The sequence below is a fragment of the Taudactylus pleione genome, unplaced genomic scaffold (assembly GCF_031769625.1).
Source record: "Taudactylus pleione unplaced genomic scaffold, aTauple2 ptg001495l, whole genome shotgun sequence".
Lineage (NCBI taxonomy): Eukaryota > Metazoa > Chordata > Amphibia > Anura > Myobatrachidae > Taudactylus > Taudactylus pleione.
This window is the reverse complement of record NW_028285893.1, coordinates 85,258-107,552: the sequence shown is the minus strand read 5'-3', so window position 1 is coordinate 107,552 and position 22,295 is coordinate 85,258. Positions and strand designations below refer to the sequence as shown.

The 22,295-nt window shown below is 51.0% G+C and overlaps 1 protein-coding gene across 1 annotated transcript in view; it reads right to left on the bottom strand.

Moving 5' to 3' along the window:
- Positions 1-22,295, bottom strand: part of FBXO24 (F-box protein 24) — a 105,038-nt gene that overhangs the window by 35,643 nt on the left and 47,100 nt on the right. Inside the window, exons 3-8 of the mRNA XM_088463896.1 lie at positions 19,889-19,972; positions 15,463-15,634; positions 15,013-15,251; positions 11,213-11,450; positions 8,127-8,285; positions 1,422-1,543 (exon numbers count right to left, since the gene is read on the bottom strand). Coding sequence (XP_088320022.1) covers positions 1,422-1,543; positions 8,127-8,285; positions 11,213-11,450; positions 15,013-15,251; positions 15,463-15,634; positions 19,889-19,972 — 1,014 coding nt within the window. The remainder of the gene's footprint in view (positions 1-1,421; positions 1,544-8,126; positions 8,286-11,212; positions 11,451-15,012; positions 15,252-15,462; positions 15,635-19,888; positions 19,973-22,295) is intronic.

Here is a 22,295-nt window from a genome sequence, read left to right as displayed (position 1 = left end):
GAGAGAGGGCCATGGCCTCATGGGGAAGGGCCAGGGAAGAGGTAGAGGAGGCCAGGAGATGCTGGGGATAAATAGGGACATAATATAGTGCACCTGAGAGAGGACCATGGCCTCACGGGGAAGGGCCAGGGAAGAGATAGGGGAGGCCAGGAGATGCTGGGGATAAATAGGGACATAATATAGTGCACCTGAGAGAGGGCCATGGCCTCATGGGGAAGGGCCTGGGAAGAGATAGGGGAGGCCAGGAGATGCTGGGGATAAATAGGGACATAATATAGTGCACCTGAGAGAGGGCCATGGCCTCACGGGGAAGGGCCAGGGAAGAGATAGGGGAGGCCAGGAGATGCTGGGGATAAATAGGGACATAATATAGTGCACCTGAGAGAGGGCCATGGCCTCGTGGGGAAGGGCCAGGGAAGAGATGGGGGAGGCCAGGAGATGCTGGGGATGAAATAAGAGGAAGCTACAAGTGAGAATGATAATAAACAGAAATTTGACAGGTCCAAACAGCACCCCCTGCCCTGTGGTGCCCTATGCGATGGCACCGGCCGCACTACCCTAGCTACGGCCCTGGCCCCACGCCTAAAAAACAATCAGTAACCAGCCCCGGCCGCTCAGTCTGGGCTACTATTGGAGAATAGGGGGGGAAACCAGCACCATGTATAACCAGCAGGGGGGATAATTTTCATAGCAGGAAGAGACACAGAGTGGGGTTCCCCTGCCATCACAATAACCAGCACCAAACTGGTCAGCCGAGGGCAGGAATTCCTCCGGAAGTGGTAACCCCAAAAATAAAATGGGTCCCCCCCACCCAAGAACTTATGAAAACAGCAGCAAGCAAGGAGCAATTTGCTCCTGGAACAAACCATGTTGCAATGAAGGGGGTGTATGTGCAATGATAATATTTTTGCATGCATGTAGCCCACGAATACTGCCCATCTCTGTTTTAGCACATCTTACATTTTCCCCACCCGCAGCGCAACACGGTGTTGCACGGTGCAAAATGCTCCTTTTTTTTTTGCTCCTTTTTAAAAAAAATTTGCTCCAAATTTTAAATCGGGTCTCATTATTAATTTGTAGGTAATCAGATGGACTACGTTACACCTAAACCACACTTGCCTACTCTCCCAGAACGGCGGGGAGGCTACAGAAAACCGGGTGGCGTTCCCGGCTGCCGGCAAGAGAGGCTAAGTCTCCCGTACTGGCCACCCCCCGCCCGCATCGTTCATAGACATATCCTGTGTACGCACCTGCCAATGCACTGACGATATATCGTTCCTTCATGGAATGAACATTATATATTGCCAAGTGTTTACCCAGCATTGGGATCACCTTCTGCCTCCTCCGTGAGTGTTAGAGACTCCTCATACTGTATATAGGGAGGCCGAGTGTGCCCAGGAATGTAAACTGCTATGCGCTACCTTGCTTGGAAGTGATATCATCAGCGGCATCTGAAGGTTCAGGGTGTCGAAGCCTTGAAGTGTCCCAAATAAATCTCTGTAGACGGCGGGGGAGTAAACTTCGAGATAAACAGCGCCGTGATCTGGGAGCAGAACAACAGAGAAACATGAGCTCATCTCAGATCCATAAATCCACTAGTGCTGGGTACACGATGTCCTCGGCCAGCGTGTACCAGCGATACGTCGTTCATAGAAATATGGCGTCGGCTGCGCAGCAGTATATCTGCACACGGTAAGCTGACCGCTCGTACGCTCGCTGCACAGGCCGACGGTTACTGACATCACAACTGGGTGGGCACATTGTAAATGTCCACCGAGTTGTGAGATCAGGTGCGACACTTTGGGCCGACCACTGGTTAGTGTGTATGCAGTTACTGTGTACCCGGCTTAGGGATCATTTACAAGGCTGAAGGTCTCAAAAACTGCCCTCACAAAAGTCATCAATGACCTCCTTGCTGCCAAATCCCAAGGCCACTACTCTCTTCTCATTCTCCTTGATCTCTCTGCTGCTTTTGACACTGTGGATCACCCTCTCCTGCTGAATATCCTTCACTCCCTTGGTCTACGTGAAACTGCCCTCTCCTGGCTGTCATCCTACCTCTCTGACCGATCCTTCTCTGTCTCCTCTCATGACTCCTCTTCCCCCCACAGCCTCTTTGACCGATCTTTCTCTGTTTCCTCTCATGACTCCTCTTCCCCACCACAGCCTCTTACAGTAGGTGTTCCCCAAGGTTCTGTTCTTGGTCCTCTCCTATTCTCCCTCTATACTTCCTTTCTAGGTGAACTCATCAGCTCTTTTGACCTCCATTATCATCTCTATGCTGATGATACTCAAATCTACCTTTTCTCCCCTGACCTCTCCCCCTCTCTACTGACTCGTATCTCCAACTGTCTCTCTGCTGTCTCTTCCTGGATGTCCCAGCGATTTCTTACACTTAATATGTCTAAGACTGAGCTGATAGTCTTCCCACCCTCCCACATAACCTCACTTCCCACTATTTCTTTATCAATTGATGGGATAACTATCTCCTCTAGCCCCAAAGTGCGCTGTCTTGGAGTTATCCTGGACTCATCCCTCTCCTTCAAACCACATATCCAGAACCTCTCACAGTCCTGTCATTTCCATCTCAAAAATATTTCTAAGATCAGACCCTATCTCACCCAGGATGCTACTAAAACCCTCATACACTCACTGGTCATCTCCAGATTGGACTATTGTAACCTCCTCCTATCTGGCCTCCCCAAATCCCATCTCTCTCCTCTCCAGTCTATCCTTAATGCTGCTGCACGGCTTATCTTCCTCTCCAAGCGCTCTACATCTGCCTCCCCTCTCCTACAAGCCCTCCACTGGCTCCCCTTCCCTTTTAGAACCCAATTTAAGGTTCTCACGCTCACTTACAAAGCCCTCACCCAATCTTCTCCCATATACATCTCTGATCTCATCTCCCTTCACGCTCCTCTCTGCCCTCTTCGCTCAACTAATGCACGCCGCCTTTCATGCCAGCTGATTACTTCCTCCCACTCCCGCCTCCAAGATTTTGCCCGCACTGCTCCCCACCTCTGGAACTCTCTCCAACTCCCCATCAGACTCTCCACCTCTTTGCAATCCTTCAAACGGGCACTCAAGACCCACTACTTCATCAAAGCCTTCCAGCTATCATTCTAACTCCTTGCTACATGCTCCTCCGTCCCCATCTACCCCATCTGTGTCAACCCAGTTTGTTTTCCCCCACCTTTTTAGAATGTAAGCTCTCACGAGCAGGGCCATCTACCCTCTTGTGCTTCTCCTTACTATAGTGTCATTTACTTCTTACTCACCACCAGGGCACCTAACACTTGGCTGCTTATGCTCTGTTGCTTATCTGGGTGATATGGTCGCTAATGTAGCAATATATATTATCCATGTCCTGTATTGTATTGTTCTGTAAGTCACTTGTATACAATTTGTTTTTGTACTTTGTAAGGCGCTGCAGAACACTTGTGGCGCCATATAAATAAATGATAATAATAATAATAATATTAATAATAATATCGCAATAATTGCTGACTCAGTAATAGGAGTCCGGAGTGGTAATCAGTGGCGGCTCCTGTCCTCCTGGGGGGAGGTGGGCTGCCCGTGCTGCAGTCTGGAGACAGTCCCGGCTCCTACATAATGCTCTAATGTTGGCGGCATGCGCAGAAAGGACAGTAGGACCGGCGAATGTGCACGAACACCGGTTCCAAGAAAATGCATCGGCTGCAGCCCCTATATCCGGCTAGGGCTGTTGAAAAGGCGGAGGGGTGGTGCACTGTGTTAATCGCGGCCCGGATCGGCAGGCCAGTCTTTGAGGAGTTGCACATACGAAAGCTGGGTAGCCAGGTTCACGCATTCACCATGCAACAGAGCACCCAGGCTTGGACTTGTAGTTACACTCATGAAAAAATTTTTAAACATTGAAAACTCTACTAACATAGCGATAACAGAAGGATTGCATCAGTGCTTAGCATGAGAACACAATCGCCAATTAAAGTCGCCGGATCTTATTGCTAGTGATGACCCCATGCTGTACAGGGGTAATTCACCAATTTTTGCCGGCAAAACGTCTTTTTGATAAATACTGTATTCCCATGTTACCGGTTTTTTATTATTTTTTTTATACCATGTTTGAGTTTCCATTATCCACATTATTTCAATGAGACGCTATCGTCTTTCTAGCAGAAGTGATTCATTAGTCACATGAAAATATATAACGTGAGACCAGGCTCCCCCCACCCTTGTCTGTGTCACTGTGTCACCCTGCAGGGGGAGGGACAGGCTCATAGCTCCCTTCTGTCTGTGTCACCCTGCAGGGGGAGGGACAGGCTCATAGCTCCCTTCTGTCTGTGTCACCCTGCAGGGGGAGGGACAGGCTCATAGCTCCCTTCTGTCTGTGTCACCCTGCAGGGGGAGGGACAGGCTCATAGCTCCCTTCTGTCTGTGTCACCCTGCAGGAGGAGGGGCAGGCTCATAGCTCCCTTCTGTCTGTGTCACCCTGCAGGGGGAGGGACAGGCTCATAGCTCCCTTCTGTCTGTCACCCTGCAGGGGGAGGGGCAGGCTCATAGCTCCCTTCTGTCTGTGTCACCCTGCAGGGGGAGGGACAGGCTCATAGCTCCCTTCTGTCTGTGTCACTGTGTCACCCTGCAGGGGGAGGGACAGGCTCATAGCTCCCTTCTGTCTGTGTCACCCTGCAGGTGGAGGGACAGGCTCATAGCTCCCTTCTGTCTGTCACCCTGCAGGGGGAGGGGAAGGCTCATAGCTCCCTACTGTCTGTGTCACCCTGCAGGGGGAGGGGCAGGCTCATAGCTCCCTACTGTCTGTGTCACCCTGCAGGGGGAGGGGCAGGCTCATAGCTCCCTTCTGTCTGTGTCACCCTGCAGGGGGAGGGACAGGCTCATAGCTCCCTTCTGTCTGTGTCACCCTGCAGGAGGAGGGGCAGGCTCATAGCTCCCTTCTGTCTGTGTCACCCTGCAGGGGGAGGGACAGGCTCATAGCTCCCTTCTGTCTGTGTCACCCTGCAGGGGGAGGGACAGGCTCATAGCTCCCTTCTGTCTGTGTCACTGGGTCACCCTGCAGGGGGAGGGACAGGCTCATAGCTCCCTTCTGTCTGTGTCACTGGGTCACCCTGCAGGGGGATGGATAGGCTGATAGCTCCCTTCTGTCTGTGTCACCCTGCAGGGGGATGGATAGGCTCACAGCTCCCTTCTGTCTGTGTCACCCTGCAGGAGGAGGGGCAGGCTCATAGCTCCCTTCTGTCTGTGTCACCCTGCAGGAGGAGGGACAAGCTCATAGCTCCCTTCTGTCTGTGTCACCCTGCAGGGGGAGAGACAGGCTCATAGCTCCCTACTGTCTGTGTCACCCTGCAGGGGGAGGGGAAGGCTCATAGCTCCCTACTGTCTGTGTCACCCTGCAGGGGGAGGGGCAGGCTCATAGCTCCCTTCTGTCTGTGTCACCCTGCAGGGGGAGGGACAGGCTCATAGCTCCCTTCTGTCTGTGTCACCCTGCAGGAGGAGGGGCAGGCTCATAGCTCCCTTCTGTCTGTGTCACCCTGCAGGAGGAGGGACAGGCTCATAGCTCCCTTCTGTCTATCACCCTGCAGGGGGAGGGGCAGGCTCATAGCTCCCTTCTGTCTGTGTCACCCTGCAGGGAGAGGGACAGGCTCATAGCTCCCTTCTGTCTGTGTCACCCTGCAGGGGGAGGGACAGGCTCATAGCTCCCTTCTGTCTGTGTCACTGGGTCACCATGCAGGGGGAGGGACAGGCTCATAGCTCCCTTCTGTCTGTGTCACCCTGCAGGGGGAGGGACAGGCTCATAGCTCCCTTCTGTCTGTGTCACTGGGTCACCCTGCAGGGGGATGGATAGGCTGATAGCTCCCTTCTGTCTGTGTCACCCTGCAGGGGGATGGATAGGCTCACAGCTCCCTTCTGTCTGTGTCACCCTGCAGGAGGAGGGGCAGGCTCATAGCTCCCTTCTGTCTGTGTCACCCTGCAGGAGGAGGGACAAGCTCATAGCTCCCTTCTGTCTGTGTCACCCTGCAGGGGGAGAGACAGGCTCATAGCTCCCTTCTGTCTGTGTCACCCTGCAGGAGGAGGGGCAGGCTCATAGCTCCCTTCTGTCTGTGTCACCCTGCAGGAGGAGGGACAGACTCATAGCTCCCTTCTGTCTGTGTCACCCTGCAGGGGGAGGGACAGGCTCATAGCTCCCTTCTGTCTGTGTCACCCTGCAGGAGGAGGGACAGACTCATAGCTCCCTTCTGTCTGTGTCACCCTGCAGGGGGAGGGACAGGCTCATAGCTCCCTTCTGTCTGTGTCACCCTGCAGGAGGAGGGGCAGGCTCATAGCTCCCTTCTGTCTGTGTCACCCTGCAGGGGGAGGGACAGGCTCATAGCTCCCTTCTGTCTGTGTCACCCTGCGGGGGGAGGGACAGACTCATAGCTCCCTTCTGTCTGTGTCACCCTGCAGGGGGAGGGACAGGCTCATAGCTCCCTTCTGTCTGTGTCACTCTGCAGGAGGAGGGACAGGCTCATAGCTCCTTCTGTCTGTGTCACCCTGCAGGAGGAGGGACAGGCTCATAGCTCCCTTCTGTCTGTGTCACCCTGCAGGAGGAGGGACAGGCTCATAGCTCCCTTCTGTCTGTGTCACCCTGCAGGAGGAGGGACAGGCTCATAGCTCCCTTCTGTCTGTGTCACCCTGCAGGAGGAGGGACAGGCTCATAGCTCCCTTCTGTCTGTGTCACCCTGCAGGGGGATGGATAGGCTCACAGCTCCCTTCTGTCTGTGTCACCCTGCAGGGGGATGGATAGGCTCACAGCTCCCTTCTGTCTATGTCACCCTGCAGGGGGAGGGACAGGTTCAAAGCTCCCTTCTGTCTATGTCACCCTGCAGGGGGAGGGACAGGCTCATAGCTCCCTTCTGTCTGTGTCACCCTGTAGGAGGAGGGACAGGCTCATAGCTCCCTTCTGTCTGTGTCACTGGGTCACCCTGCAGGGGGAGGGACAGGCTCATAGCTCCCTTCTGTCTGTGTCACCCTGCAGGGGGAGGGACAGGCTCATAGCTCTCTTCTGTCTGTGTCACCCTGCAGGGGCAGGAACAGGCTCATAGCTCCCTACTGATGTGTCACCCTGCAGGGGGAGGGACAGGCTCATAGCTCCATTCTGTCTGTGTCACTGGGTCACCCTGCAGGGGGATGGATAGGCTCACAGCTCCCTTCTGTCTGTGTCACCCTGCAGGAGGAGGGACAGGGTCATAGCTCCCTTCTGTCTGTGTCACCCTGCAGGGGGAGGGACAGGCTCATAGCTCCCTTCTGTCTGTGTCACCCTGCAGGAGGAGGGGCAGGCTCATAGCTCCCTTCTGTCTGTGTCACCCTGCAGGGGGAGGGACAGGCTCATAGCTCCCTTCTGTCTGTGTCACCCTGCAGGAGGAGGGGCAGGCTCATAGCTCCCTTCTGTCTGTGTCACCCTGCAGGGGGAGGGACAGGCTCATAGCTCCCTTCTGTCTGTGTCACCCTGCAGGAGGAGGGGCAGGCTCATAGCTCCCTTCTGTCTGTGTCACCCTGCGGGGGGAGGGACAGGCTCATAGCTCCCTTCTGTCTGTGTCACCCTGCGGGGGGAGGGACAGGCTCACAGCTCCCTTCTGTCTGTGTCACCCTGCAGGGGGAGGGACAGGCTCATAGCTCCCTTCTGTCTGTGTCACCCTGCAGGGGGAGGGACAGGCTCATAGCTCCCTTCTGTCTGTGTCACCCTGCAGGGGGAGGGACAGGCTCATAGCTCCCATCTGTCTGTGTCACCCTGCAGGGGGAGGCACAGGCTCATAGCTCCCTTCTGTCTGTGTCACCCTGCAGGGGGAGGGACAGGCTCAGAGCTCCCTTCTGTCTGTGTCACCCTGCAGGGGGAGGGACAGGCTCATAGCTCCCTTCTGTCTGTGTCACCCTGCAGGGGGAGGGGCAGGCTCATAGCTCCCTTCTGTCTGTGTCACCCTGCAGGGGGAGGGACAGGCTCATAGCTCCCTTCTGTCTGTGTCACCCTGCAGGGGGAGGGGCAGGCTCATAGCTCCCTTCTGTCTGTGTCACCCTGCAGGGGGAGGGACAGGCTCATAGCTCCCTTCTGTCTGTGTCACCCTGCAGGGGGAGGACAGGCTCTGCCAGTACCTTACCTGTGATGTAGAGGACGCTGCTCTGGTTACTGTACATTTGGGCTATGATGACATCTGAAAGACTGACGGACACTTTGCGGACGGATAATTGGATGGTGTAAGATCGCGGCTGCTCCAGCTGCGTCTCATTTATGGCCAGACTGTAAACCTTTCCCTCTCCTAGAAAGAAACAAAGGATCACGTCATCTCTCTTATCTACAAGAACCACAAAGCTCATTGGGGACCTCTCAAATCCTAAAAAAAAAAAAAATACTACGAACCTACAGTTACTGGCTGATGTTTAGCGCAATGATCAGATTGTCTCACTGGCGCACAGTTCTGTCTGATTCCATGTTCACACAGGGCAGATCGCACCCTTGCTGCGTCCTCAGACGCTGGGATGTAATACAGACACCTGACACTATGGACTGAATTGCTGCAGGTTAGGTCCCACTGTACAAGTCCTGTCTTATCCTTGTCTGAGGGCCTCATTCACTACAGATCGCTACTGCGATTACGCATGCAGCCCCGCTGTGAAAATATACTAATGGGTTTGATCGCAATTCCGTCGCACAGCCAGCATAGAGACTCCCACTGCCGCTATCTCACATGCGTTATACCTCGTAGTCCTGCGTATACATCGGTAACATCGGCCCCTCACGCAGAATTACAGCAGGTCTGACCTTACTCAGAAATCGCAAACCTCGCTGTACGCAGTGAGTACACAGGCTGCGTATCCCGTCGTAGTGGCTAATTTATGCACGCCCCGGTAACGGCGTTCCAACGGACAGGCACGCCTGCGATTCTCCAACCACTCCCCCGTCACCACCGCCAAATGCTGACCTGACGCCACTCCCTCTGCGAGGGCTTACCGTGCTCTGCGTAATCACAGTGCGATCGCAGTGTAGCCTTCTGCGCAGTACGCAACAATCGGCCAGGTGCGTACGCTGTTGCGATCCATAATAAATCAGGCCCTGGGCTGTACTAGCCTCCTGACTTCCTGGCTCAGTGCTGCCCATCTCCCATTAGATTGTAAGCTCTCTCGCTGGCAGGGACCTGCCTTCATTGTCTGCATTTATTCTGCCTTCCTGTATCTTTTACTTTCAATAATAATAATATTATATTATTTCTTGCTTTTATATGTATTTTTAACTGTTACAGTTAAACTTTTGAGTAAACTTTTTTTAAACCAGCAACCATTGTTTCATTGTTACTTATGGATCATTTACTTACAGTTTACTGACCTCTCAGTACTATTTATGTCTCAACTGCTCTGGGTGGGGCAAGTCTGATGCTGATGATGGCAGCCATGAAACCAAGGACCTCATTCAGAGTCGGTCGAAGCGGCCGCACGGTCGTACGCCACCGATGTTCGCTATACTGCGCATGCGTAAAGTTCGCAATGCGCGTGCGCAAACTAGCCGCTACGATCAGAAATTTCTCTCTCCTTGAACACAGCCAGGTCGGTAGTTTGAGTGACAGAATGAACCGTTTGTGGGTGGTAACAGGGGAAGGTGCTTGAAAATGGGGGAGTGGAGATCCGAACGCAGGCGTGCCTAATTATGCGAATGGCGTTTTGTAGGAGTGCATACGGATTATGGGAGTGCATATGGTTTATGGGAGTGCATAATTAACAAAGTAGCGTCATGGCACACGTGACATGGGAGGTTTTTACACTGACTTGATCGTAGTGCTTAAGAGAGGGTATGGTCAGCCTTAAGCTCTACGACCAGCTCCGATGGTTCCCGATGGTCTCGATTAATCTTTATATGCCCAGAGATGACGTGCAATGCGTACGAGAAGGGGCGTATTTTTTTGTCTTCCGACCGCTTCCTCCCCTTGGTCGGCCAACTACCGATCCGAACTTAGGGACGCAACTTGAGAGGAATCATTTGCATATCCGGCCCCTTCTCCCGTACGACCGTGCAGCCGTTTCGATCGACTCTGACTGAGGGCCCAAGTGTACGGATAGGGGCGGCCCTGTCACTTACTGTAGATGCGTACAACTTAGGGCCGTATTGAATTAGCTTCGTGTCCATGGAAAAGTTTTGCCTGCCCGACTTTCCGCCGACATCTCGTGTTTTGGAGGTGGAAACTTGTTGTGCGCATCCCCGCTATTCGCCATATTCAATTCCAAAACACGCAAAAACGGCAAGCGCCGAAATCAGAACAGGCGGAAAGTACTGTCAGAAATGGGGAAATCAGCCTGAACCAAAAAAAAAAATGCACTAACAATGGGGATCAATGTAGATGTGACCGAATAGCCCTAATTAAACTTTTTGGGGTACTTAAATTGTTTCAATAGCTCCTTATTAGCGTCCTTGCACAAGGTGTGAAGAATGGCATAAAGCGGTATTTTTTGGTGAAAATAAATAGTCCAGTCACATTTGGGGTACTTGTAAATGGGTGCTGGCATATGTTTATGTCTCTAAAGTGAACTTTTTAAAAACGTAAAAAACCACCCTCATACATGCACCTGCAATCCCAGAAACACCTGGCCCCTCCTTACAGCACCCCAAGAAGTCTATTTCGCTTGTTTTTGAAGTTGTCCCCCTAACTTTGTACTTTTTCACTCCCAAAATGAAGGTACTTTTTTGGGGTGTTCTTAAGTTTTTCCCCAGGATTTTTTGACACAGTTGTCCTTTGGGGGGGGTGTATGAGGGTTGTCCCAAAGGGTCTGAGTGGTTTCCCCACCTTTGCACCCCAACATAAAAATTTGGCACTTCCTTTCACCTGCTATTCAGCGGTGAATCTTTTTCGCCTATTACATTTTATTGACTTTCCGCGTAGGCCAAAACCGGCTGGAATTGAATACGGAGATAAGTCCCGACCACGCGAAAAAACCCTGACCCGCTATACTTTTCCGCCAAAAACGGCTTTTCGCTTCTAATTGAATACGGCCCTTAGTATACAAGTGAAAATACACATTTAGTTCTGTGCACACGCCGCAGGACAAATGCCGCCGACTGCGTCTAACGCTCATCCACATTGTATGTACATTAATATAAACACATTTGTTTACACACAATAAAACCTCCCCCCATCCCCCCCTAACCTGTGCACTGGTGGGGATGGGGCAGGGAGGACCCAGCCACAATATCTATTACCTGTAAGTAGCAGGAGCAGCCTCCCTGCCTCTGGCCCGAGCAGGACGAGCCGTTTGAACCTCATGGTGGGGTGGAAGGTCATCTTGAAAACTCTCTGCCCCGTGTACTGTTTGTAGATCTCCACGCAGTCACATACTTCTGAGCCTAGCTTAGTGCCGGGCAGGCCTTCCATCCCTCGCGACGTCAGCACGTAGAGATACTTGCGGTAAGTGGTATCGCTCCTGGGATCACAAGAGAACTGCAGGACATGGGAACAGAATGTGAACAGGAGAGAGCGGACTCAGATTAGCGAGCGGAAACAGAAATGGGTGGGAGGTACTGTAGGGTGGCATGTGTTGTAGTGAGTCATGTGATTGAAGGCTCCGATAGCGCATTGTGAATTTTCTACCAGATAATTTGGAGATCAGGTATGACAGTATCAACAGGAGGAGGAGACCCAGCTGAGGGTAACGAAGGGAATCAGATAAATGCAATTTTCTTGTGCCAATCTCTGCACTTACTGTTCATAAAGTGTGGAATCTTTTGTTCCAATATTACAATCACCCTAACCTGAATCTAGTTTAGTAGCCACTAAGCCTGGCTCCCCCTTTGCGTAAAAGGTATTCCCCCAGGACCTCAGCATGGAATATTGGGATGGAAGAATGGATTGAAGATCAAAAAGTACCAAGTCATGAAACTGCCCCAAGATAGGCCTTGGCTGGAGCTCGAACTGATGACAAGGAGATGTCTTTGCAGCCAGTGGTCCAGATGGTAACCCACTACGCCGCTAGCAACTGGAACTGACCAAAATTTGTGAAGCCTAATAGGAACCCTGAGAAGGAGTGATGGATCCTGGATACTGAGCATGCTTCTGGAGTCCGAGACCCAAATGTAAGGGCCCACGAGTTGCAGGCAGCCGCCGGTCATCAGAGATTTTACCGCTAGATTTAAAGCACCAATAATTATAAAAGGCAAAACTAGGTCGGTTCTGCCTTTTTTTTATTGTTGCCGCTTTTAAGGGCATACACCCCCTTATCTCCACCAGCTCTCCACTGATATATAACAGGTCGTCTCCCTGATGTTCCACGACACGTTTCCCCCAGTATGACAAAACATGAGAAGCTAGGCTCCCACTCTCCTGATTGGTTCACCCAGTAGTGTCCTTACAGGCTACTATTGCATGTCAAGAGATGCTGGAACATGTCGATGTTAGGGACTGCACCAGGTGTTGCTGTGGGGACATCAGTGACCGCACCAGGTGTTGCTGTGGGTACATCAGTGACCGCACCACGTGATGCTGTGGGGACATCAGAGACCGCACCAGGTGTTGCTGTGGGGACATCAGTGACCGCACCAGGTGCAGCTGTGGGGACATCAGTGACTGCACCAGGTGTTGCTGTGGGGACATCAGTGACTGCACCAGGTGATGCTGTGGGGACATCAGTGACCGCACCAGGTGATGCTGTGGGGAAATCAGTGACCGCACCAGGTGATGCTGTGGGGACATTGGTGACCGAACCAGGTGCTGCTGTGGGGACATCGGTGACCGCACCAGGTGCTGCTGTGGGGACATCAGTGACCGCACCAGGTGCTGCTGTGGGGACATCAGTGACTGCGCCAGGTGCTGCTGTGGGGACATCAGTGACCGCACCAGGTGCTGCTGTGGGGACATCAGTGACCGCACCAGGTGCTGCTGTGGGGACATCAGTGACCGCACCAGGTGATGCTGACATCAGTGACCGCACCAGGTGCTGCTGTGGGGACATCAGTGACCGCACCAGGTGATGCTGACATCAGTGACCGCACCAGGTGCTGCTGTGGGGACATCAGTGACCGCACCAGGTGCTGCTGTGGGGACGTCAGTGACCGCACCAGGTGCTGCTGTGGGGACATCAGTGACCGCACCAGGTGCTGCTGTGGGGACATCAGTGACCGCACCAGGTGCTGCTGTGGGGACATCAGTGACCGCACCAGGTGATGCTGACATCAGTGACCGCACCAGGTGCTGCTGTGGGGACATCAGTGACCGCACCAGGTGCTGCTGTGGGGACGTCAGTGACCGCACCAGGTGCTGCTGTGGGGACATCAGTGACCGCACCAGGTGCTGCTGTGGGACATCAATGACTGCGCCAGGTGATGCTGTGGGGACATCAGTGACCGCGCCAGGTGCTGCTGTGGGACATCAATGACCGCGCCAGGTGATGCTGTGGGGACATCAGTGACCGCACCAGGTGCTGCTGTGGGGACATCAGTGACCGCACCAGGTGCAGCTGTGGGGACATCGGTGACCGCACCAGGTGCTGCTGTGGGGACATCGGTGACCGCACCAGGTGCTGCTGTGGGGACATCAGTGACTGCGCCAGGTGCTGCTGTGGGGACATCAGTGACCGCACCAGGTGCTGCTGTGGGGACATCAGTGACCGCACCAGGTGCTGCTGTGGGGACATCAGTGACCGCACCAGGTGATGCTGACATCAGTGACCGCACCAGGTGCTGCTGTGGGGACATCAGTGACCGCACCAGGTGCTGCTGTGGGGACGTCAGTGACCGCACCAGGTGCTGCTGTGGGGACATCAGTGACTGCACCAGGTGCTGCTGTGGGGACATCAGTGACCGCACCAGGTGTTGCTGTGGGGACATCAGTGACCGCACCAGGTGCTGCTGTGGGGACATCAGTGACCGCACCAGGTGCTGCTGTGGGGACATCAGTGACCGCACCAGGTGCTGCTGTGGGACATCAATGACCGCGCCAGGTGATGCTGTGGGGACATCAGTGACCGCACCAGGTGCTGCTGTGGGACATCAATGACCGCGCCAGGTGATGCTGTGGGGACATCAGTGACCGCACCAGGTGCTGCTGTGGGGACATCGCACCAGGTGCTGCTGTGGGGACACCGGTGACCGCACCAGGTGCTGCTGTGGGGACATCAGTGACCGCACCAGGTGCTGCTGTGGGGACATCGCACCAGGTGCTGCTGTGGGGACACTGGTGACCGCACCAGGTGCAGCTGTGGGGACATCGGTGACCGCACCAGGTGCTGCTGTGGGGACATCAGTGACCGCACCAGGTGCTGCTGTGGGGACATCAGTGACCGCACCAGGTGCTGCTGTGGGGACATCAGTGACCGCACCAGGTGCTGCTGTGGGGACGTCAGTGACCGCACCAGGTGCTGCTGTGGGGACATCAGTGACCGCACCAGGTGCTGCTGTGGGGACATCAGTGACTGCACCAGGTGCTGCTGTGGGGACATCAGTGACTGCACCAGGTGCTGCTGTGGGGACATCAGTGACCGCACTAGGTGTTGCTGTGGGTACATCAGTGACCGCACCAGGTGCTGCTGTGGGTACACTAATGACCGCGCCAGCAGTGGGGTGCAGTGTATGTATGACAAGGGTAAGAGTTGCCAAAATACAGAATCACAGATGGAACACAAGTGGGCAGCACGGTTGGTGTACTGGTCAGCATTACTGCTTCACAGCACCGAGGTCTTGGGTTTTATTCCCACGGCCCTAGCTGTGTGGAGTTTGTATGTTCTCCTTGTACCTGCGTGGCTTTTCTCCGGGTGTTTCTGTTTCCTCCCACAATAAAAAAAACATACTGGTAGGTTACTTGGCTCCCAACAACAATGAACCCTAGTGTGTATATGTGTGTACATGTGGTAGGGAATTTAGAGTGTAAGCTCCCCTGGGGACATTATTAATGTGAATGGCCAAATATTCCCTGCACAGCGCTGTGGAATATGTGTGCGCTATATAAATAACTGGTAATCCGTATATAATACAGGAACAACGCAGTGACATTTCCCAGGCTTGGCTCTTACATCTCTGACGTTCTCGCAGAGTTTGATGTAGGACGATTTACACTCCGCGCTGACATGGCTGTAGTTACCGGCCGCCAAGGCGCTGTGGACGAAGAAGAGCGTCCCCGTGTAGTCAAGAACAAAGACGCTGTCCTTGGTGATTAAGAAGCGTTGGAAGCCATAGGAGTTGGCAGGAGCCACACAGTTGCCGTATAGCCGCTTCCGGCTTACAAATGGGTGGAAGTACATGCCCTTCGTGTCTGGAGAGGACAAAACGAGAATGGCTGTTAGGTCATGATCCAGTATTAGACATTTCATAATATTCTACCGCTACACAATACCACATCGTCCCTATCAAATAACTACTATTATCTTATCTTATCCTTCCAGTCCAGCTTTTAGAGTCTACCACCATTACTGCCTGGCAACGAGACCAATATTCCCGCCTCCCACGTGTCACACGCAGCTCACAATTTAATATGGTTGATCTCCGCCAGTTGGTGTCCTCTGTCACGCGAGGGCAGGTCTTCTCGCATAAGGCCCTCCAGATCCTTTGGCCATTGCACATCTGACGCAGGTAGCGGCAGGTCTCCCCCAACAGCACAACGTCCCTGACGGAAAGGTAGGAGATTATTTTCTCCATCTGAGGAGGGGGCAGAGGGAGAAGAGAGACAAGAGATAGGAATAAGCCATGAGAAAAGGGGAGAGGACTTAGAAGAAGTATGGAAATCAGTCACACTAAGGAAGAATGTAGAAATATCAGTAATGAAGAGAATAACGGATGCTGGATGAATGGGTGTATTATTTATGTGTAGATGTGATGGTGGGTGCAGCACAAATCTGGGAATTCCATCAAAGTGTGCAGGATGTTCATAGACTATCTCAGAGGGGACCTTATATCTGGGCTTTCCAACCACAGTGTAGGAAATCCATAGACTAAATCAGAGGGTAGCACATATCTCAGCTCTAGGACTATCCCAGAAGGAAGCACGTATCTCGGTTCTCCACCACAGTGTAGGACATCCATAGATTATCTTAGAGGGGACCATATATCTAGGCTTTCCACCACAGTGTAGGCCATCCATAGACTATCTCAGAGGGGACCATATATCTGGGCTTTCCACCACAGTGTAGACTATTTAAGAGGGAAGCACGTATCTCAGCTCTCCACCACAGTGTAGGACATCTATAGACTATCTAAGAGGGGACCATATAGCTTGGCTTTCCACCACAGTGTAGACTATTTCAGAGGGAAGCACGTATCTCAGCTCTCCACCACAGTGTAGCACATCCATAGACTATCTAAGAGGGAACCATATATCTGGGCTTTCCATCACAGTGTAGGACATCCCAGAGGGAAGCATGTATCTCGGCTCTCCACCACAGTGTAGGACATACTGTACATAGACTATACCAGAGGGTAGCACGTACAGTATCTCGGCTCTCCACCACAGTGTAGGACATACATACATTATCCCAGAGGGAAGCATGTTTCTCGGCTCTCCACCACAGTTCAGTACCCACGTAGACTATCCCAGAGGGAAGCATGTATCTCGGCTCTCCACCACAGTGTAGGACATACATAGACTATCTCAGAGGGAAGCATGAATCTAGGCTTTCCAATACAGTGTAGGACTTCCATAGACTATCTGTGAGGGCAGCTCATATCTTGGCTATTATCCAAAGTGTAAGAACATCAATAGACTATCTCTGAGGTGTGCATGCATCTTGGCTTGCCACCAAAATATAGAACATCCATAGGCTATCTGTGAGGGCAACATGTATCCGGGATTTCTGGCAGAAACAGGACATCCAGAAGCCATCTGTGTAAGACATCAGTATAACTATAGTCATCTTCTAGTTACATTATTTAATTAGTGAATAAATCCGTTCTTCGCCTCCTATAGATTGCAGGGTGAGACCAGAATGCATTTCGGACAAGGAACAGGTTTTCTGCTTGACCTAGGCTAACTCAAAGGTTATAGCCAGAGAATGCGCATAGGTGGTGAGCTCTTACATAACGGAACAAGACTACCGATTGTCTACTAGGGCAAGTCTATACTGCAGCTTTCATACCACCGGCATCTCACACAGCAATTGTATTCATTCCTTCTTCTGTGAGAAGTGCACCTGATATCCTGAGCACTCCCTGCACAGGACAGGGACAGGGACAGCAGCTACGGCTATACGCCCTGATCCAGGTAGAGGACGATCTGCTCCGGTACACCTTCCCACTGACGCACTCCAGGTTATGCCGTCTGAGGCTCTGCAATCTGCAAACCAATAGTCACAAAAATACTACAACTACCGCGCCCTAAACGGGGCAGGAGCTAATACCGTAAGAGAGACGCGACTTAATGTAAGTGCGATAACAACACACTCAAAGAACCCTGGGCCACATGTAATAGGGTGAGAGCTTAGCAAATGTCAGAGTTCAGCAGTAACCTCTGACACTTTATAAACTCGCCCAATGTAACAGAGTCTGAGAACATGAAAACTTTTTAGACTACAAAAACTCTCACGATTTAAACTCACATCCAGATATTTTCCCATATTGAAGATAAAACTGGACCAATGTGAGAGGTTACCGCTAAACTCTCACATTTCCTAACCTCTCACCCTGTTACATTCGGCCCTAGGTGTTTATTTTCCAGCTCTGGAGGAGGGATACAGATTGCTGTTAGCTCCATTATCTCCCTATATTAAACAAATCCAGGCTGTCTCTAAGTACAGATTTAGGGCCTGATTCAGAGCCGCTCGTAAGCGGCCGCTCGTTCGTTCCTACCGATGTTCGCACAACTGCGCATGCGTACGGATTTTAATACGCATGCGCGAACCAGTCAGTGCGGCCAAAAATCGTGTGCTCGCTAAATAGCGAATGCCTGCTATTTTGAGTGACAGGAGGAGGCGTATGTGGGTGGTAACAGGGGAAGGTGCTTGAAAACCCGATCGCAGGCGTGCCAAATGGTCAAAACGGCCGTTTTAAGGGTGTGCATAATTAACAAAGCAGCGTCATCGACCACGTCACTTGGTTGTTTTATAGTCAGAACTGCTTGCATGATTGTGGTTGAAAAAACCAACCACAAGAATAGCGAGCAGGTCAGACGCCTTTCGATGTACTCGATTAATCTAATAAATAGCGGACATGACGTATGATGCGAGCGGCCAGGGGGCGTTTTTTTCAAAATTACGTTCGCATGTTTTGTTCGCTCGTTCAGACATAGAGGCGTGAACAGACCGCAAAGAGCGAAAGGTTCATTTAAATAGCCAGCCCCTTTGTCTGAACGAGCGAGCGCAAATAGCGTCCGGCTCTGAATCAGGCCCTTAATCTATATGCTGCTGCAACTGATATTGCTACTTTTAATTGCTGCAATCTGTAAGAGACATGGGCCCCCATTTATTAATGATCACTATTGCAATATGCGAATATAGCGCCCGGATTTATCATCCGGCACATGCATGGAAACGGGGTGGAGTCTGTGGAAAAGGGGGGGGCCTCTAGACTTCTCCCTTCCACGTCAATGTGGGGGCGTGACCTGCACTCTCCGAGATGCTGGGCTCCCCCTATACTGAGAATAGGGGCCTATTCTCCTGCAGCGGTGTGTGCTCCCCCTCCACAGCCAACCATCGGATGGGCATCGGAAAGATGCATTCGATGGCTGACAACCAGTGAATTTCCGGTATTCGACGGAAAAGTACTGAATTGGAACCATCTATGGTTGCTAAACATCGGCTTCCGATGTCCATCCCTACTGCACATGCACGGCCGCCATTGTTGGGGAGGGTTCCGAATGTACCCTCTCCCGGATAATTATGCGCGGTGGTAGCCCATAGGCTAACGCCATCTTCAGATGGCGTTAGCAGCGGGGGCCAATCTCTGGAATACATCGCATTCCGGATGTTGGTAAATTTTACAGCACCGCGTCCCCCATATAAACTTATGGGAGATGTGGCTGCCTGTGGGAATGGAGGGAGCGCCGATACCTGCTGCGGTCCCTCCTTAATACATCCGGGGGATAGTAAATATTTACGGTCAACCCCCGACCCGTATTCAGGGATATAGCTGCAAATATAGAATGATAAATGGGCCTCCTAAAGTCTCCGTTTGAGCTCCGCAGAGAAGTTATTTCAGGCTCACTAGTTACCATTTTTATAGGTGACTTGTTTCATAATCATGTAATTTATTGGTAGATATGTTTTATTAATCTTACAATAATTAAAGTGTGTTTCCTAAACATATCCCAGTGATTGTATTATATTTTTAATATATTAATTTACAACTGCACCCCTTTTTCTCCCTCCGATGTTGGATTGGGGGCATTTGATAAAACAGGTGGGATGTAGAAATTGTATTGCACTAGCCAATAGGAGGCCATGGATAACATTGTAATAACATCACCACCGTATAATGCACAGAATTATTCTGATGAAGAAACAGTGAGGGACCCACGGGAGGAACCCACCTAACTGCTGCCTACAGAGTGGGGTAACACATAGGAGGGGGGATGGTTTAAAGCTGTCTTCTTAAATATAACTTTGGTAAATCAATTTAGACACCTCTTCATGAGAGGAAAAGATCATCATAATCCTCATCCTCGGATATTATCTCTTATTATCTCAGAACCTTCCTGCAACATTGCTACATTACTATGGAGTAAAATGGTGGACTCTTGTCTTGTCCATGCCTATGTGCCTTTCTCTTCATAAAACCACATGATACCTGGGTAACTATGGCTCGTTCATGTAAATGGCATTTTACGTTGTGTGGTGATGTCAGAGGTCAGTGTGTATGAGGTAGAGGGATGTGGTCTGTCTGGGGGTGAGAGGGCACCGTGCCTGTCCCCACATAGGTCGTGTGTAAGGGAAAGACATCATGGCAGCCACTATGTCTCCTCACCAACTCCGTCGGTAAGTCCGGGAGGGTCACACAACATGTCTTCAGGGCGGGTTTCTTTGTCTGGTGGTAATATCTCCTCTTCACCTGGTGGAGAGACAATACGATTATCGGACCTGTGGATGTAGCACTAGACATAAGCTGACCCATCAGTTACTATAAAGAGTGATAGATGGGGCATGCCAACTGTCCGTCTCCTTATACCAGGTTACCACCAAATAGGACCTTCTATGCCCATCACTCCAATATCCTCGCACACATGGTTCTTTCAGCAGTGCCCCCACACATTATTATATCAGCAGTGCCCCTACACACATTATTATATCAGCAGTGCCCCTACACACAATATTATATCACCTCTGCCCCATCACACATTATTATATCAGCAGTGCCCCTACACACAATATTATATCACCTCTGCCCCATCACACATTATTATATCAGCAGTGGCCCCACCACACATTATTATATCATCTATGCCCCACCACACATTATTATATCATCTATGCCCCCACCACACATTATTATATCAGCAGTGCCCCCACCACACATTATTATATCAGCTGTGCCCCCACCACACATTATTATATCAGCTGTGCTCCCATCACACATTATTATATCAGCAGTGCCCTCACCACACATTATTATATCAGCAGTTCCCCTACACACATTATTATATCAGCTGTGCCCCCACCACACATTATAATATCAGCAGTGCCCCACCACACATTATTATATCAGCTGTGCCCCCACCACACATTATTATATCAGCTCTGCCTCCACCACACATTATTATATCATCTGTGCTCCCATCACACGTTATTATATCATCTGTGCCCCCACCACACATTATTATATCAGCTCTGCCCCCACCACACATTATTATATCAGCAGTGCTCCCATCACACATTACTATATCATCTATGCCCACACCACACATTATTATATCATCTGTGCTCCCATCACACCTTATTATATCAGCAGTGCCTCCACCACACATTATTATATCATCTGTGCTCCCATCACACGTTATTATATCAGCAGTGCCCCCACCACACATTAGTATATCATCTGTGCTCCCATCACACGTTATTATATCAGCAGTGCCCCCACCACACATTATTATATCAGCTCTGCCCCACCACACATTATTATATCAGCAGTGCCCCCACCACACGTTATTATATCAGCTGTGCTCCCATCACACATTATTATATCAGCAGTGCCCCCACCACACATTATTATATCAGCAGTGCCCCATCACACATTATTATATCAGCTGTGCTCCCATCACACATTACTATATCATCTATGCCCACACCACACATTATTATATCATCTGTGCTCCCATCACACATTATTATATCATCTGTGCTCCCATCACACATTATTATATCAGCAGTGCCTCCATCACACATTATTATATCATCTGTGCTCCCATCACACGTTATTATATCAGCAGTGCCCCCACCACACATTATTATATCATCTGTGCTCCCATCACACGTTATTATATCAGCAGTGCCCCCACCACACATTATTATATCAGCTCTGCCCCACCACACATTATTATATCATCTGTGCTCCCATCACACATTATTATATCAGCAGTGCCTCCACCACACATTATTATATCATCTGTGCTCCCATCACACGTTATTATATCAGCAGTGCCCCCACCACACATTATTATATCAGCTCTGCCCCATCACACATTATTATATCAGCTCTGCCCCACCACACATTATTATATCAGCTGTGCAACCACCACACATTATTATATCGGCAGTGCCCCACCACACATTATTATATCAGCTGAGCCCGCACCACACATTATTATATCAGCTGTGCCCCCACACATTATTATATCAGCTCTGCCCCACCACACATTATTATATCAGCAGTGCCCCCACCACACATTATTATATCAGCTCTGCCCCACCACACATTATTATATCAGCAGTGCCCCCACCACACATTATTATATCAGCTCTGCCCCATCACACATTATTATATCAGCTGTGCCCCCACCACACATTATAATATCAGCTGAGCCCCCACCACACATTATTATATCAGCTGAGCCCCCACCACACATTATTATATCAGCTGTGCTCCCATCACACATTATTATATCAGCAGTGCCCCCACCAAATTATTATATCAGCTGTGCCCCCACCACACATTATTATATCAGCTCTGCCCCCACTAAATTATTATATCAGCAGTGCCCCACCACACATTATATCAGCAGTGCCCCTACCACACATTAAATAAGCTGTGCCCCCACAACATATTATTATATCATCTATGCCCTAACCACAAATTATTATATCAGCAGTGCCCCACCACACATTATTATATCATCTATGCCCACACCACACATTTTTATATCAGCAGTTCATCCACC